We start from the raw sequence: 19,699 nt of genomic DNA on the forward strand, positions 1-19,699 counted from the left end.
TAGAGTTTATGTGGATGTTAACATACTTGGCAGTCACTTTTAAAGCATTTTCATTTCATTTATTTATAGGATTGCCTGGCACTGTTGCTGACTTAGATAAAAGAAAGCTAATTTTTGGGAAAAACTTTATACCTCCAAAGAAGCCAAAAACTTTCATACAGTTAGTCTGGGAAGCATTACAGGATGTGACTCTTATCATCTTGGAAATCGCAGCCATCATATCTCTCGGGCTCTCATTTTACCATCCACCTGGAGAGGAAAATGAAGGTAAAACTATTTCCCCTTACTAATACTTTCAGTTTTGTGGCTGAATTGTTGTATATTCTAGGAAATAATTGAGTTTTCTGCTTTTTGTTCTCCCAGTTTTGTGTCTTTCCTCCCTAAAAGCTTAATTTGAAGGAAATTATTTTAGCATGCATACGTAGCTTGAATTGTCTCAGTTTTTTACTTCTGTTCTAATGTCATGTTACACTGGGAAAATGATGAAGTTCAATGATGAGCCTTCCTCTCCCCTGATGTATTCTGGATCTTACAAAAGAGAGGTATTTCAGTGTTTTTATAGACACATATCCTGAAGCAGAGCTCTAACCTATTAGTTGACATAAACAAAGAAACAGTCTCTTAAACCTGAAAAAAATGAAAAATATCATGTGTGTCTTTTCCATCTCTTAACAAAGAGCAATCCAAATTATAGGAAGCCTGAATAATTTACACCAGCCTATATTAAACAGGAGTATGTTACCCCTATTCCTTTCAGGAGTGGTGCTACTGCTGGATGAGCTAGCCCCAGAGCCTAACAGAGGGAAAACATGCCTTTGAAATAGAGTTTGACTTATACCCCCCTACTTGCCTGTGGAACTTCCAGTGGGTTGCTAGGTCATGTGACTGAACTGAACGGAGTTTGGAATAGCAGCAAATCTCTCTTGCCTCATCCCACCCCTGACACACTCCCGGAATTCCCCTTGTTCATGACTTACCCTGGTCTCAGCTGAGCTGGCTACGGCTGAGCTGAGCTGAAGGACTTCAGCTGCCGTAGCACCGGCTGAGCCCAGTCTCAGCCACTTCAGCCAGAAATCTGTCTATGCCAGTCCCCCCCCCATCCTGGTGGGTCTTGGGTTTGGATTGCTCCCCAAGCCCCCTTTCCTTTGAAGGTGGTAAATAACTATGGTCCCAATAATAATATTTTTCACCTTTTATTGTTTTCAGACAGTCATGAAAATGTTCAACATGTTTCAACAATGTTTCAAGTACATTTTAATTGTTATTGAATTTGTTCAATATCCCACACACACCCCCCAGCTGCACAGCCTCTATGCCTTCCTTTACATATTCCAATAGTACCTCTTCCCAGACTTAAAACACACCACTTTATTTCTGTTCTGTGGGAATCTAACTTGACCTCTCCTTACTGGATGTTGCCTTGCTGTTTTGAGATGAGTGTTTTTAATGCTTATTTTTAATTTTGTTACCTTTATTCCTTTGTAATGTTTTGTGCCAGCAATAAAGCTTCTTAGCTAACTCAGTACTCTGTTTCTCATCTGCATGTCTGTTTTATAGAGAAACTAAAAGGGAGGGGTTTAGTGTAGTCAGTCTTGAGATTAAGTAAATTATGCCATGCACATATATATTATTTACTAGGAATGCTTTCATTGTTTTTCTTGAATCTCCTTATTCTAGAAGAATAAATCAGTCCATAAAATGGACCCGATTCAAAGATTCATGACACCCCTTGCCCCAAAGGACAGATGGTCAGTGTAATAAGTTACAGGAAGATATGCTGTAAAATCTTTTTTGGATATTTCCAAAAAGTGGGTTTGAATATGTTCTCCTGCTCACTATAGCTGATTGGCCCAGTTAAAGCTGATGATGCTGGCCTTCCATTAAAAGATCCACGCATTCATCCCAAGTGTAACATGTAGATCTGTTTTTCCATATGCATGTACACAGAACATTCTTTTCTGCATGCGGAGTTCAAATTTAGGAAGCAATCCATGTGCAGTCACATATGTATTTCTGTGTATGAATTACCCTCACTAGATTGGAATGCATGTCTATAATTGCTAATTTGCTAATCTGTACAATGAAATTCCTTGAATCATGGTATTGGGGCAGCAATTGATAGGATCAGGCACTAATCTTGAAAGCTCATGCATGGTGCAACTTGTACTGGTGTTAGGACCAACTTCCTGCTAGCAACCAATGTCCCATCCTGGCAGCTGACACTTAAGTATTGCTGGACATGGCTCAGGTATCTCACAAAAGTCAGGGATGCTCCTACAGGTTGGGGACTGGGTCTCTTCTGGCTTCTTTGTACCACACCTGGTTTTCCTTTCATATTCATGGAAGCTGCAGCATCTAGAAGGGTGGGGAAAAGAAAGGAGGAAATTGTTTGCAGTGCATGGTGCTTTAACTATGCAGAACTAGGCAGTATTTGATTTGAGTTACTGAATCTGTAAGCCAGTCCACAGGAACAGGCACCTTTGACAGAAAATCATTGCAGTAACAATCCACTATTGTTTCTGACATGTAACCCCTTTAGCTTTTACAGAAAATTAAGACGAAAATGTGACTTTCATGAAGAATAATATTTGACAAGTTTATAAGAACCAGGACTTCTGGAAACAAGTTATGTTACTTTTAGATTTGTAGAAAATGCTGGATATCAAGAGAAATCTCTTGACCTGAAGACTTGCATTGCAGTTCCATTAGGCTTACTTGTGAGTTGTTTTCAATGGGACTTTTAAGTAAATGTGTCTAGGTTTGAAATTTAAAATACTGAGAGATTTGCATTTAATTTTGCAGCTATTTTTAGTTATATTGTAGAGAACAGATCTTCATGAGACCTGTTGTGGAAAGAGACATGAACTCTTTGGAGAACAGCTCATGAATAAGCTTTACAAATAAACACTGATTAATTGTACTGTATTTTAATGCTTGGCTGTGTTTTTAAGGCCTTTCTTTCTCTTTCTCCTTTCAAATGTGTGCACTACCTTCATGCCATATACATTCAGTATACATGCTTATAAGATTTATTAGCCATTTTTCCCTTTATATAAGATAGCAAGATTTATTTTTGCAGATTAATGGCTTTATCCTAGTAATTATTAGAAGTTAGCCAGTAACATTAGGGAAATCCTAACTCTTCAGTCTTAAATTAGAAAGGATTCAGATTTAATTTTCTTAAGCAAATATACAGCTTCTGAGTTATAACATTTGATACGCTGCAGAACCCTATATTTGCAAATTAACTTATCTACTGTTTGTTAAGTCCCTGGTTATGCAAAGGGGGAACTTTGAATATATATTTCCAAAACATTTTGGTTGTATGCCGCAAACTTGTAAAATTTTGCTTTTATATTATGCTGGGTCAAAATATTCTGTTTCCCATGGGAATGTATCATGCTTCACAATTGACAGCTCACATGCTGGGAAAAGTGAAAAAACAACCTTCAGCATGAGAACTTTGTGTGTCTTTCCCACCACCCACAAATAAATAATTCTATTAAAATATATTTTAAAGTGCTTGCTTCCCCACATTATGAGTGAATATTTTAAGTTATGACTTGACAGCAGATTTCCATCATCCTGTTCAGATAAAAATACATTGCAGCTGAAAATGCAATAATTTGCATTGAAAACTCACATGGATATCAATGTTATTTTTTTACTTTTAGCTATTTGGACACAGAAAGTAATATAATTTTATACTGTGAAAGTATGGATGGATGGATAGAACAAAAAGATCAATATAAGGTAATATCCAACTAAGTCAGAGTACATCCACTGAAATTAGTGGTCTTAAGACCATTGATTTCAATGGGTCTACTGAGTATGATTAATATTGGGTGTTATCCATAGTAATTATGGATAGTAATTAGTATGTTATTATGCTTTGCCAGAAAGGGCTGTCTTCTAGAAGTTTAAATAACTAATAAATGTTTAACATTAACCTAAAACTAAATTTTTCTGCATATCTAAACTTGTTTTATATTTTCTATAAAGTAGTTTTACATATATAGATTCCACTTCTCCTTCCTCTGTTGTGTGTACATTGAATTGTATGAGCAGGGCTACTGCATGAAGAGAAAAATGTGGTCAGCACTGGATCATTCTGTGCATGGGTATACCAACTGATGCTTCCTAAGAACGGAAGATTGGCAGAAAGCAAATGCATTCTGCTATATGAAATTGTGTGTAGCTCAGCCAAGGCAATCCATTATGGAACTAAACATTGTCCACGAGGATGCACTTTCCCATCCAACATGCAGTGTTTCTAGGAAGGTGAATCCCCCACTGTATTCATTATAGCCATGGTACTATTCCAAGTAAAAATATGTTGTAAGCACCTGTCTCTGGAGGTGGGCCACTAAGTTTCAATTTATATTTTTAAATGGCATCCCACAAATACATATTTTCTGTCCGTTTCTTGCTATCTCATTTATCAGTGAACTATTAATCTTGTGGGGATGATGAAAGTAATGACTAGCTCATTGTATAAGATGCTTCAGGGAATAACATGTATCTGGAATACATATTTTTCTTTCAATATTGACCTGTGTTCACTGAAAGGTTCATTGATTTCTGTTTTGCATGTATATATGTGTTACTATTCACTAATAGGCAAAAAACCTTGTGGTTTAAGAACATATCTAGAGCCCACAGATATTTCTATAAAACTTTAAAAAGCAGGGAAATGGGGCAGCTATAGTGAATGCACCAGGGGAGCAGGAGACCTGACCTCCTCTCTGAGATACTGTACTGCCTTGCAAATTTGTAAAAATGCAAACACAATTTGGGTAGGTCTTTCACTTATGGGAGGGAGGGCTGGAGTGGGCAGAGGAGGAGGAAGAAGGAAGAGGGGAGGGGAGGAGGAAGGGAGAGGAGAAGGGAAGGAGGGGAAAGGCTAGTTTGATCATTTGCATGCTTATTGAGTTCAATCGGATTTACTCCCATGCAATCATGCTTAAGATGGGTAAAACTGACCATGGGAGTAGGGGGAAGGGAAAGGAGGGGATAAGAAGGGGATGGGGATGGGGAGGAAGGGGCAAAGGAAGGGGGAGGGGAGGGGCAAGAGGGAGGGGATAGGAGGAAGGAGAAGGCAGGGTGGGATTGATCATTTGCATACTTTTTGAGTTCAATGGGATTTATTTCTGTGCAATCATGTTTAGGATAGGTGAAACTGACCTGGGGGAAGGACAGGGAGAGGAGGGGGAGGGGATGATATTGGGTGGGTGGACACTGGGTGGAGGGGAAGCCCCTTTCCTTTCCAAAAGGAAAACATTGTGAACAGTATCATTGCTTTTCAGAGTTTCCACCACCTTTTTATTCTACAGCAGGCACATGTAGTTTTCCACGCAAATTTAAACCAAAGCTGTCCATGCCACATCCACATCAGAGCTTTATTTCACTTTGACAGCCATGGCTTCTCTCAAAGAATCCTGGGAAGTGTAGTTAGTGAAGGGTGCTGAGAGTTGCTAGGAGACAACCTGTTCCCCTCACAGACATTCAATCAGAGTGACTGACTTTTAAACCAGTCTGTTCTCTGGAGTTCTGTCAGTGGAATAAGAGTCTCCCGTCAGCACCCTTCACAAACTACACTTCCCAGGATTCTTTGGGGGAAGCCATGACTGTCTCAAGTGAAATAAAAGTCTGGTGTGGGTGTGGCCCCCAGATTAGCCAAGCCAAGCAGCTGTGAGTGTAGCTTTCAGAACACTGACAGTTGGTTCTTACTGAGCATGCCTGACATTATGATTGAGTTCAATGTAAAATTTATTAAATTAATTAAAAATCAGCCAGGCATTTTTAAATTTTTAAACTGCAGAAGATGAAGGTCAGAGTAATGGCCAAGGTCGGTAATAGGATTACAGGTACTCAATGAACACTGTTGATTTTTAATTAATTTCAACAAATTATGAGAACATTGACAGAAAAAAGTCCAAAAGGGGTCTGGGTTTTCCCCCTCTCTTTTTAGACTTTGAACTCTCTATTCTCTCTGACTGTTTTGTGTATCACCATGAAAATTTAGAGGGTTGTTAAGCAAGTGTTTGTGAGTTGAGGACTATACGTTTTGTAAGGGTTTGTTTTGAAATGAGCTTATGGGAAGCATCAGAATGGCATGGGGTATTTTCAATTTAACATTGTGGAATGTGAAAAATCCATGCTGACTATAGTGTGCAGCCACTCTTGTGGCTGTATAATTACTGTTTATATAGGCAATACTTTTTTTTGTTATGATACTCAGCAGTACAGAGTACCATCACATCTCTTTTTTGCTACTCATTTCAACCATTTTGTGCTGGTACTCACACCACTTTTATCAAGATATGAGTACTGGCACCTCATTTTTTACCAAAAAAGAGAACATTGGATATAGGTATGTAAAAACCATAACAATCTGGCACTATATATGATGCAATCCAGTAACAGTTAAGTATTTTTAAGTCTACCTGTTTTTAGCAAGAAAGAGTTAAAAACGTGCTAAATATACCTGCAGTAGTGTAAGGGCAAATTCAGAAGTGAAGTATCTGTTCATGATAGTCACAGCCATGCTCCTTCTAAGATTATACAATCTTCTAAGATTATAGTATAATCTGGCCAGGTTTGAATACTACTTTCTGTTTCTCCATCCTTGTTAATGCCTTTTCCCACAACAACAGATGTCACTATGAACTAATCAGCATGATAGGGGAGTGTGTTAGCTACTGAGAAGAGTCTACTCAGTGGCTGACTCACCTCCTTTCACTCTGATTGCACGCAATCAGCAGGAAAAGACAAGGAAGCACATTAGAAGACTCCTCTCAGTGGCCAACACACTCCCCTTTCATGATAATTGGCTCATAGGATGCTGGAGATGTAGGGATCCTGCTGGGACCTGGCTCCCAAAAAAGTAAAGATCTAAAACCCTCTGAGACCCTGGATGATTATACCCCTGTATACCTGTACATATTTAACTTGTCAATCCTGGCCCACTCAAAGCCTTAGCGCAAGTAAAAATAATATAAAGCAATTTAATTCTCCCTGTGCAAGAGTAGCCCAGGGACAACTTATATATACTCAGTTTAGCAACATTAACAAGCTGCTTGAGAACATTTTGTATACAATTTGCAGAGAAATACAGTTAATGGAAGATGGGTTAGGTTCTGCAGGCTAAGATGCAGTCTGTGTTTTAATTCTATCCCACATTCTAATTTACCAACATTTTGTTAGTTTGAAAGTGGTCAGCTCCTTAACAGTGCAATCTACTCAGGAGTTCAATGGGGCTTTTTCCCAGGTAAGTGGGTATAGGACTGCAGCCTGAGTTACTTATTCAGGTTTAGATCCATGCCAGGACCTTTGACGACAGGGATGGCTGCAGGGTAGGAGGATATGATCAGTGGCTTCCCCCATTCTGCTTTGTATGACAGTGAGGGGCTGGGAGTGCTTCCTTGGCACTGCAGCTGGCCAGAGGAGCTCTGGTAATGACTGGGAGTCCCAATCATTGCAAGAGCAAGTAAAGCCTAAGATTTCTGGATTAGTGCAAGATTTGGAGAAGGTCTCACTCATCTCAAGTGACTCAGCCGCATTCAGTCCACGCAGGCTCTGTAAGCCACCAATCTTCCCCCTTTATAAGCATCACCTTAGGTTAGTCATTCTATTCAGAGTCAGGAAGGATTCCCCCCTCCCCGTTATCGTAATTGACTGTTTTTCACCTTCCTTTGGCATTTCCTTTAGGGTGTTAATAAGGCATGATATCTTACTGATAAACAATTTCATCACAACTTTCTAAAACAAGTAAACTAGTGTGGCAGGAGATCAAGGGCATAGATGGTAATGTGAGGCACCTGACATAACATGCTATGAAAGGACAGGGAACCAACCACAAAGAGGGGGTCTGGGGTGGGACTGGAGACTGCCTCACAGTTTGGGGCAACTGTGTGGAAAAGGACCTGCCTTACCCAAACTGAGCTTCACCATCAGCCGGAGGCTTAGGCGTAAGCGAACTGATGAAGGACGATGGTGGTATAGAAAGCTGGGCTAGTTCTGCAGGTGGATAAGAGTACAGATAGTGGAGCTGTTTGCTCTCCCTATTTGCTTACTGATGTGAATTGATCTGCCTGTACACAAACCATCTTTCTTATTGACTGCAATTGACTGCTGAAGCCTGAAAGTTAGCTGTGCTGCAGCTTATGGCAATAGTGTTCTCTGCTCATGGTCAAATTTGGATCTAACATGTGGATGTCACTATGCAAATTTGGATAGACCGTGGTGGCCCCAGAGCTTCTTTGATGTCACTGTTTCTGTGTAAGGATTCCAGTAAGAAGAGATTTTATGCAGCGGCTGCGTGCAGAAGATGTGATACTTACAAAAAAAAAAAAAAAAAACAGATTTAATGACTTTGCTTTTTTCAGTTCTGTGCCTTACTGAAGCAGTCCATTTGTAAAAGTGATGACATATTTTCTCCTCCTACCTGCGTTACTGCTTTTGATGCTTTTGATGCTGTAGAGCTGATGGGATATAGCAGCTGCTGCAGAAAGTAGACTGACCTTCAGTATGTTTGAAGCACAGTTACCGTACTATAGTTTTATACATTGTACTTCAACTTCCTTGTGCATTGTAGATGTGCTGTGGATTCTTTTGTTAAGACAGAATAATAGATGGGGTTACACTTAATGCTTTCAGAGTATCTCTGACTTTCTGTTACAGCAACATTTTTCATTCTTTTTTAGGGTTGTTGAAGTCAAGTGGTCTAGTTATTTCTTTTGTCAGTGATACCGGATACACCACCAAGTGGTAAAGTGTGAGAGAGAGCTCTATCAGCAGTTATTCTTAGGCACGTAAGCACAGCTCAGGTTATAAGCCAAGCCAACAAAGGGAAGTGTAAAAACAGCCTCCTCTTTCTAAAAAGAAATCCCACTTTCATAGCAATTTCCAGTATATGTTGAATACCTGATTTTTTGGGTGGTGGTGGTGAGATTATCAGCTTGGATTGTGCTTTTGTTCTATATGCTATGAGATGAAGCAAGTCTGTTCTTAATTTACATATGTGTATGGGTGTATGGAATTTATACACACACATCTTAGCCATAGATGATTTTGTAAGTAAATACATTTAATCAGATGTTAAACAAATTCTTACAAATGCAACACTGAATGTGAAATTAATTCTTGCATTAACTCCCCCAAAATGCCCTTCACGTAGAGGTCCCAGGGAGGGTTGCAACCTTTTAAAAATACATAATTAAAAACACTTCAAAACAACCTAAAATCACAACATCTTAAAAAATAGGATGGGCCCTAAAAATATGCATCCCAGGTGTCGAAGGCGGTGTGTCCTCACCATTAACCAAAAACTGTACAGTGAAGTTGCCAGACACACCTCGGTGGTGAGGGAGTTCAGCAACTTGATAGCCTGACCACTGTTGTCCGTGCACTGGTAACCTCCAGGTTGGATTACTGTAATGTGCTCTATGTGGGGCTGCCCTTGAGGTTGTTCCAGAAGCTGCAGCTGGTGCAAAATGTGGTGGTGAGACTGGTCACTGGGGCAGGGTATCACCAACATGTCACCCCCCTACTGAAAGAATTGCACTTGCGGCCCATTTGCTACTGGGCCAAGTTCAAGGTTCTAGTCTTGGTGTACAAAGCCCTATGCAGCTTGGGACCAGGATACCTGAAAGACTGTCTTACCCCTTATATACCCAATCGATCATTGTGCTCTGCAGGTGAGGGGCTCCTGCAGATACCATCTTATCAGGAGGTCTGTTCCGGATAACATAGGAAATGGACCTTTAGTGTGGTGGCACCCACCCTGTGGAATTCCCTCCCCTTAAATATTAGGCAGGTGTCATCTCTGTTATCTTTTCGGCACCTTTTGAAGACTTTCCTCTTTCAACAAGCCTTTTAAGTTGAGAGCTATCCCAGTCTGCGTCTGTGTTGGAATTGCTTTTTAATATGTTTTTTTTAAAAAACAATGTTTTTTAACCCTTTTAAACGATGTTTTAAAAGCTTTTTAAAAAATGTTTTTAAAGTTGTTTTGTTTTGGTGTATTTTAGGGTCTGTTTTTATGATGTTTTGATGTGTTTTTAGCACTTCTGTTTGCCGCCCTGGGCTCCTGCTGAGAGAAAGGGCGGAATATAAATCAAACAATAAATAAATAAATAAATTTAATGGCTACCACAGAGAATTCCCTCTCCCACCTCCCCAAGCCTCTGAGGGGGTGGAAATACCAAAAGAGTCCCCTCTGCTGATCTCAATACTCAAGAGGATCTGTAGGGACAGAGGTGGGGTTTCACATATTGGGGACCCACATCGTTTAGGGCTTTAAACACTAACATGAGCAATGAACACTAACAAACTGGCAATGAATGCAGCTGTTTTATAACAGGGGTTGTATGAGTTCTACAGGGAACTCCAGCCAATAATCTGGCCACTGCATTTTAGACCAGTTGAAGTTCCCGATATGTCTTCAAGGGCAGCCCCCCATTGCAATAATCCAATCTGGACGTTTAGAACATGGGGTAAATCATCTCTGTCCAAAAACAGCCAAAGCTGTTAAACCAGCTGGAGCTGGAAAAAGACACTGCTAGCCACCGAGGCCACCTGAACCTCCAGTGACAATATTTGATCAAGGAGTATCCCCAAGCAGTGGACCTGCTCCTTGCTGGGGAGTGCAATCTCATCCAGAAGAGGATGTCTCCACACCTTCCAAACATGAGAACTCTGGACACATAACAATTCTGTCTTTTCAGGATTCAGTCTCAATTTATTGGCCATATCTAGCCCATCACTGCCTCCAAGTGCCGTTTGAACACCTCAGCTGTCTTTTCTGATTCAGATGGAGTACAGAGGTAGAGCTGGGTGTCATCTGCATGTTAATGACACCTCACTACAAAACTCTTGATGACGGCTCCCAGTGGCTTCATATAGATGTTATATAGCATGGGGGACAATATGGAACCCTGTGACACACCACAGGACAACTCCCATGGTGCCTAACAATAGCCTCCCATAACTATTTTTTGGAAGCAGCTCTGGAGGTGTAAGGAGAACCACTGAAGCACAGTGGTCCCAACTCTCACCTTTCTGAGATGCTCTAGAAAGATACCATGGTCAACAGTATCAAAAGCCACCGAAAGATCAAAGAGAACAAGCAAGTCACATTTCCCCTATCTCTGTTCTGACAGATGTCATCATCCAGAGCAACCAAGGCAGTTTTAGTGCCATGGCCAGACTGAAGCCAGACTGGAATTGATCAGTTTCCTTCAAGCATGCTTGAAGCTGGACTGCCACCACCTTCTGGAGCATCTTGCCTGAAAAGGGGACATTTGCCACTGTATGGTAGCTGTTTAATACTTCTGGGTCCAGGGAGGTTCTCTTAAGGAGGGAATGCACCACTGCTTCCTTCAAGGCAGATGGTATTTATCATTGATCAATTTGTTTAATTCATACTAGCATTGATTTACAGCATATTCAGTATTTGCTAAATAAAACTGCCAGAACATATGCAGATCAGAATGTGTAAATTCATCATGACAATCCTCATAGCTAAACCTCCAAGGAAAGTCTAAAAATGCAAAGAGCAATGTTTATCATCATCCACAAAGAACAGCAGCATAGCGTAATAACCAATTTATTTGGATCAGCTAATAGTCAGTGAATTGGCAAAGGGTTGTAGTTGTTAGCATGTTGGAATTTGACTGTGGAGACCTGCATTCACATCCCTCAGATCAGGCATGTGACATGACTTTAATCCTATGCAGGGACTAAGATCCATTGAACAATTCAGTGGTGCCTCCTTCTGACTGCATAGATGTAACTTGTAAAATACATTGTTTTAACAGAAGAAATATGGCCTTTAACATTTAATGAGAATGCACAACAATTTTGCAAAGATGTGCCACCATTTAAACTGCAAACTTGAACAGGAACCCCAATAAAGCAAAGGAAAGAAGCATCCAACCTCTGCTTGATTGTTTTCCTCATTCTCTTTCTCTATGCAAATCTGTCACAAAGGTAAAATTTGAAACTTCGTACATTTGCTAGAGCAAGGAAGGCCCATCAATTATCTTGGGACTTCAGCAGATTATATCATCATTCAACTCTGAAAAGGGTCCCAGAGTGCTGCCCACCTCCCATTCCTGCTCCATGGCACCTGTCTCCCTAGAAGCTATATGTAAGCCTATGAATGAACTATATATACATATATCCCTTTGAAGTAACTCTTTAAGCTGCAACCATCTGTATGAGACCTAAATTTCATAGTCAAAATTCATCAGTCAACACCAATATCCTCACTACAAGATGTGTGGCTTACAGCCCAATCACAAAATGATTGTGGTATGTGCAAATCCTCACTGTAGTAGCCAGGAGTTGTAAGTGCTGAGGGCTTTTGGGAATGGTAACCTCAATCTGCTTGTGCGACCAATAATACATTGATTCCGTGGATGTACCTGTTCCTATTTTTAACACAAGGTGATTCAATAGTGATTGCTTTTGGTTATACAATATTGTGAACTGTCTTGGAGACAATTTTTCAGTGGTTTTATATGTGAATGTTGGCGATTGGCCCTGATGGCTGGGTCTGATAAGAGCTGCAATCCAACAACATCTGGAGGGCTAAGGATACCCATGTCAGATTTAAATCTTACTCACGTCATTCAGGGCAACTTTTGTTGTGACTTGTGTGATAAACAAGAAATGTATGTAACTTACAAACCACTTGTCCTTGTTTAACATACAGAACTTCACGGCCAAGATCACCATACTCATCTATGAAAAAGTTATTATTTTTGTCCATCTTTTAAGTTTTTGGGGGAAGTTGTCTTGATTTACCTAATGTTTTACCTAATGTGTCTTTTTGCAAAAAAGAAAGAAAAATGAAAGAAAAGGTCTTTGGAACAAAAGCAAGAGGTTGAAAGTTGGAGTATTGAAGTAAAAGTAAAACTGCTTTTACTGTGGCTGATCTGCATGCTTTTTTTTTCTGTGAGGACTAACAAAAGAAACATGCTTAGTCTTGTAGCCTCAGGCATTAAATTAGAATTGTTGTGGGTACTTTGTTTTGTTTTCTCCATGTCTTGGTTACTATCAGATCTATAGTCTTCAAAGTCAACATTTCATTAGCCTAAAACGATTAAAAAAGACATGATCATCAGGCAGGATTAGAAATTAGTCTCCCCTCCCACCCTAGTATGTTCCAATGTCTTGGTTTGGAATGGGCAATAATGTTACCAAAATTGGACTTGGATTTTTGAAAGTCCACATGCCCACTCTCTTTGCAGACTGATCCTGAATCCTTCAAGTTTCTGTGGTTTCCCCCTGACACTAGACCAGAGGATTTAACTGCACAGAACTATTCTCTTCCCTCTGGCTCTCTATTTGCAGCTAATCCAGTTTCCTCCTATCTTCACTGTCTTTCCTCCCTCTGCAAGATTATCTGCCTTGTCTTTATGACTCCTTTCACCTCTTTTACTTTTCATTCGCAAATTTCCTGAGACCTTTCCCACCTCCTGCTTTCAATGGCGAAGGGAAGGAAAACATTTAAAGGGTTAATACTAGAGATTAAAATGGAAGCCTAAAGAGTCTCACCAATGTTAAGGTAAACCTAGAAAATGTGGGCAAGACTCTCTAGTTTCCCCTGTTAATCTATGTAGTATTAACTTTTTAAATGTCCTTCCATCTTGTTCCTAACTTCATATACTTTAATCAAAGTATTTAACTGGATGAAAGCTGAAGTTAGTGGAGACAAAGAAAGACAAGTCGGAACTGCATTCCAGTGGAATGCAAGCAGATCAGGACCAGCAAGCAGAGCCCAACCCTAGTCTTTGTGCAAAAAATAAAACTGTTCTCAACACTTGTACCTGTACATTCAGAATTCAGGCATAGTGAATTACAGGAAATATTTGATTATTTAATTAGTTAAATATCCTTTTTCTTTTTCTGACATCTTCAAAGGGAAATATTTTAATCTAAACAAATTAAATCTATTTACTGGTATACAAAATAAAAATGTACCTGATGAAATCTTACACTTCCATTTATTAATTATTCTGTTATTATTTACTTTTATGTATTTGATATTTATATATTATCTTTATCTGTGTTGTACTGCATGTTACACAACACAGTGGTGCAATTTTGCATATCAGTTCATATATATTGCCAGGTTTCTCAGTTCAACAAATACGAGACTTGCTTACCTCTTTGTTTTTTTATGCATTATCCTATTATATCAAACTACCTGAATTATATGTGATATATTATTATATTAAAACAAATTAAAAATCTGATTAACAAAGCACATGCTGTTTTTTGCTCTTTTTTAAATGACTTGTTTTTGTTTTGTTTTGTTATGTTAAGATTGTGCTACTGCATCAGGAGCAGCTGAAGATGAGGGAGAAGCAGAAGCTGGTTGGATTGAAGGTGCTGCCATTTTGCTCTCTGTTATTTGTGTGGTACTTGTCACTGCCTTTAATGACTGGAGCAAAGAGAAGCAATTCCGTGGGCTTCAAAGTCGTATTGAACAAGAACAGAAGTTTACTGTGGTCCGAGGTGGACAAGTTATTCAAATCCCAGTAGCAGAGATAGTAGTTGGTGACATTGCACAGATCAAATATGGTAAGTTTCCTCGCATGTATCTTCTGGAAATATGTGTCTGCATCTCCATTATTGCCTTATAACTTGATGAATAACTGGCATATCAATTCAAACCCCCTTGTGCCAGGCTCAGAGCAGGCTGTGGGATTGGACAGAGGCGTTCCTCTGCCCAGCTCTGTTGACTGAGTTGGTCTGCACCACTGAAGGAGTGATACAAGCATCACTCCATTGGTACAACACTTCCCCTCTCCTCTTACCAACTTATGTATGTGTGAAAGTGCTACCAGTGGAATCACCACTGCAGCAGCCAGTGGAATGCCCGAGGAGGGGCTAAGCATTGCATGATAGCATCAAGCCTGATTCGGGCCTCACATCTTCCTGCCTGCCACCTTCCACCACAGTCCCGCTGCTCCCTACATCTGGTCGGCAGCCAGGATTTGGATTCTTCTCTAAGGCCAAAGGCATATTTAGACCAGCATCCTGTTTTCAGAGTGGCTAACTAGATGCACTCTCCCTGCTTGTGCAACTGGTATTCAGAGACATACTGCCTCTGACACTGGAGGTAGTACATAGCCATCATTGATAGTAGCCATTTATAGTCTTGTCCTCCATGGATTTGTCTAACTGTCTTTTAAATCTATCCAAGTTGGTGGCCATTGCTCTCTCTTGTGGCAACAAATTCCATAGTTAAACTATGCACTGTCTGAAGAAGTATTTGCTTTTGTCTGTCCTGAATCTCCCACCATTCATTTACTTATCTGGAGGAATGTCATGTGTGAACTGGAAGCTCATCAATATAATGATGGCTAGGAAAGGTCAGATGACCCTCTGTGGAGCAGAGTGGTAAGCAGCAGTAATGCAGCCGAAGCTCTGCTCACGGCCGGAGTTCGATTCCAACGGAAGGAGGAAGTTGAATCTCCGGTAAAAGGGGTCGAGGTCCACTCAGCCTTCCATCCATCCGTGGTCAGTAAAATGAGTACCCGGCATATGCTGGGGGGTAAAGAAAGGCCGGGGAAGGAACTGGCAATCCCACCCCATATATATGGTCTGCCTAGTAAACGTCGCAAGACGTCACCCTAAGAGTCAGAAATGACTCGCACTATAAGTGCGGGGACACCTTTACTTTTATCTTTAGGAAAGGTCAGAACTGCTCTTGTTGAGAAAGAAAAGTATTGTATGAGAAGGATTACTTGAGGATTAGTATTTTTTATTATGGAAATGTGTTTGAACATTACAGAAAAATACCATACTAAATCCATTTTATTTTTCCTTAATTTTATTTAATTGATAGGTGACCTGCTACCTGCTGATGGGGTGTTTATTCAAGGAAATGACCTTAAGATTGATGAAAGCTCTTTAACTGGAGAGTCAGATCAAGTCCGCAAATCTGTTGACAAGGATCCAATGCTGCTTTCGGGTGAGTTTTTCACTTTAAATGAACCGTTGCTAAGTGACAACTTGAGAATATTGCTCCTGTTTCTTTTTCCTTCAAGATTCTTCATTCGTTATTCCCCATTTAGAAATACAGGGTTTAAAACTTTTCCAATAATTTCCAAGTTATTTATTTACTTATTGCCAAACTAGGTAAGAACCTGCACATACAGTGAGCATTTCTGCTTTACTTTGTTGATCATATTACATTTGTAAATTCATAATTGAGGCTGCAATCCAATACACACTTGCCTGTGAGTAAGTTCCATTGAACCCAATGGTGCTTCCTTCTGAGTAGATACGCATTGGCTTGCAGCCTTAATCTTTAATTGCATAGTTTGTCCTCTGAAGAGTATTTCTTGATTGTTTTGATATCACTTTTCTTGATTCACTTCCTAAAGAACTACAGTGAAATTATGTGACTTAAGATCAGATAGCTAGTATAATATAGTGGTTAGCATATTGGACTAGGACTGGAGAGACTCGGGTTCAATTCCCTACTTGTCTGTGAAGTTCACTGGGTGACATTGGATCAGTTACTCTTTCTCAGTCTAACCTATTTTACAGGGTCATATGAGGCAGGTCTGCATAACCTATCTCACTGATCTCCTTGAAAGGAAGGCAGGATAGAAATAGAATAAATGAATAAAATAATCATAATTTCTATTTTATTTACTTCTGTTTTCTTTGGATGGTATAGCTCTTTTATTTGACTTGATTCAGAAAATCATGGTTGTGTGACAAAATGAGAGACTATGTCTGGCTTGGATCATTAAACTGGTCTAGATATGGACTATTACTCTGTGTTTAATTGTTTAATTAACTTTAGCTTCCCTATTAGAGCTTTCTGTTGATTTCTGGCTATAGTAAGACAACAATAATTATATATGAAAAGAAGGCCCCCAAACCTCACAAAACCCCCAATGTATTATAGTTTCTTTTAAAGAACTTTTGGTATGCTTTAATCAGTTATAAATTTTATTAACTGTCTTCTGAGACAGGAAATTAATATTTTCCCTTGTTGATCTGATGTATGAGACAAGCTTTTGCTTATACTGGACATTAATCATTAGGTTAGTTCACATTATAGACTAAGGGTGCAATCATACCCCCTACACATATACAAAAAGAAAAGTGGGGTAGAAGAGGGCAGAGAGGAGTGCTGCTGGTAGGGGGTTTCTCTGTGGCAGAGGTCACAGCTCTGCCTTAGCAGGCAGATAGCTATGGTTCTGCCACCAATGGCAGAAAGCAAAAGGCATCAGAACGGGATATCTGAGGAATCTGACACTGGCAACTTTGGATGCAGGCCCCTGAGCTACACCAACCTGGAGCTGGAGGATCGAAATAAAGGAAGTGCCTTTCCATCTTCCACACTGACCACCGCGAACCAGCAGGGCTTGGGATGAGGCAATGGAACCACTTGCTCTGCTCCTCTCCAGCCCCATGCTAGGATTGCTCTGTCAGATTACAATCTTATGTACCCTTACCTTTTCCCCCAATTTTTTTTAAACAATATTTTATTAAGGTTTTAAAATACATGAAAGATAAACGAAATTGCACACATCAACTTGCATGTGATGTAAAAATTCTAAATAAAGAGAATTAACAAAAATAAACAACCAACCAAATGGAGCATAGTCATACAAATATTTTCAATAAGAAAAGGCATATTATCCTATTTAAAAATAATAAGATTCATACATTTATAAGTGTTACATTATACAATTTATGATAATAATCAGGTTCAAAATTAAAGTTCCCATGGGTTGATTATACAGCTTGTTGTTGTTGTTATGTGCCTTCAAGTCGATTACGACTTATGGCAACCCTATGAATCAGCGACCTCCAAGAGCATCTGTCATGAACCACCCTGTTCAGATCTTGTAAGTTCAGGTCTGTGGCTTCCTTTATGGAATCAATCCATCTCTTGTTTGGCCTTCCTCTTTTTCTACTCCCTGCTGTTTTCCCCAGCATTATTGTCTTTTCTAGGGAATCATGTCTCCTCATGATGTGTCCAAAGTATGATAACCTCAGTTTCATCATTTTAGCTTCTAGTGACAGTTCTGGTTTAATTTGTTCTAACACCCAATTATTTGTCTTTTTCTTGATCCGTGGTATGCGCAAAGCTCTCCTCCCCACCACATTTCAAATGAGTTGATTTTTCTCTTATCCGCCTTTTTCACTGTCCAACTTTCACATCCAGACATAGAGATCGGAAATACCATGGTCTGAATGATCCTGACTTTAGTTTTCAGTGATACATCTTTGCATTTGAGGACCTTTTCTAGTTCTTTCACACCTGCCCTCCCCAGTCCTAGCCTTCTTCTGATTTGTTGACTATTGTCTCCATTTTGGTTAATGACTGTGCCAAGGTATTGCAGAGCTTGGAAAAGTTACTTTTTTGAACTACAACTCCCATCAGCCCCAGTCAGCATGGCCACTGGATTGGGCTCATGGGAGTTGTAGTTCGAAAAAGTAACTTTTCCAAGCTCTGAGGTATTGATAATCCTTGACAAGTTCAATGTCCTCATTGTCAACTGTAATGTTACATAAATCTTCTGTTGTCATTACTTTAGTCTTTTTGACGTTCAGCTGTAGTCCTGCTTTTGTGCTTTCCTCTTTAACTATCCTTGAAGGAGGGTGTAATGCCACCAGCCCTCAAGGAGGCAATTATAAAACCCATTCTAAAAAAGTCCTCCTTGGATCCCCAAGTTTTGAACAACTTTCGCCCCATTTCGAATTTGCCATTTTTGAGCAAGGTCATTGAGCGAGTGGTGGCTAACCAGTTGTCAGCACACTTGGATGAAACGGATTATTTAGATCCATACCAATCGGGTTTCAGGACTGGACATGATACTGAAACAGCCTTGGTCCCTTTGGTAGATGATATGAGGAGGGCACTAGACGGGAGAATTCACCTTTCTTGTCCTCCTGGATCTCTCAGCGGCTTTTGATACCGTTGACCACGGTATCCTGTTAGATCGCCTGGAGGGATTGGGAATAGGAGGCACTGTTTTACAGTGGTTCCGTTCCTTTCTCTCTGACAGGCATCAACAGGTAGCATTGGGAGATGAGGTTTCAGACCCTTGGCCCCTCACTTGTGGAGTGCCACAGGGTTCTATCCTCTCTCCCATGCTATTTAACATATATGTAAAACCTCTGGGAGCTATCATCAGGAGTTTTGGGCTGCGATGTCACCAATATGCTGATGACACGCAGCTCTATCTCTCCTTTAAATCTTCACCGGAGTTGGCTGCAGAGACCTTGTCCAAGTGCCTGGAATCCGTGAGTGGGTGGATGGGAAGAAACAGGCTGAAGCTCAATCCTGATAAGACCGAGGTGCTACTTGTGGGTGACAGGGGAAAGTTGGGTGTTGCTGACCTGAATCTTAATGGGGTAAAATTACCCCTGAGGGATCAGGTCCGCAGCCTCGGGGTTGTTCTTGATTCCAAGCTGTCCATGGAAGCTCAGATTTCGGCAGTGAGCCGGGCAGCTTGGTATCAACTACACCTCATACGGAGGTTGCAACCCTACCTCCCGATTCATCAGCTCCCACTGGTGGTACTGGTCACCTCTCGATTAGACTACTGCAATGCGCTCTACGTGGGGTTACCCTTGAAAACGGTCCGGAAACTACAACTGGTGCAGAATGCGGCGGCACGCCTGCTTACAAACAGCTGCCGCCGTGATCACATCACGC

The 19,699-nt window shown here is 40.3% G+C and overlaps 1 protein-coding gene across 1 annotated transcript in view; it reads left to right on the forward strand.

The window, feature by feature from the left end:
• Positions 1-19,699, forward strand: part of ATP2B2 (ATPase plasma membrane Ca2+ transporting 2) — a 462,511-nt gene that overhangs the window by 239,071 nt on the left and 203,741 nt on the right. Inside the window, exons 3-5 of the mRNA XM_061618080.1 lie at positions 70-267; positions 14,332-14,589; positions 15,860-15,985. Coding sequence (XP_061474064.1) covers positions 70-267; positions 14,332-14,589; positions 15,860-15,985 — 582 coding nt within the window. The remainder of the gene's footprint in view (positions 1-69; positions 268-14,331; positions 14,590-15,859; positions 15,986-19,699) is intronic.

Source organism: Rhineura floridana, chromosome 3 (assembly GCF_030035675.1).
Source record: "Rhineura floridana isolate rRhiFlo1 chromosome 3, rRhiFlo1.hap2, whole genome shotgun sequence".
Classification (NCBI taxonomy): domain Eukaryota; kingdom Metazoa; phylum Chordata; class Lepidosauria; order Squamata; family Rhineuridae; genus Rhineura; species Rhineura floridana.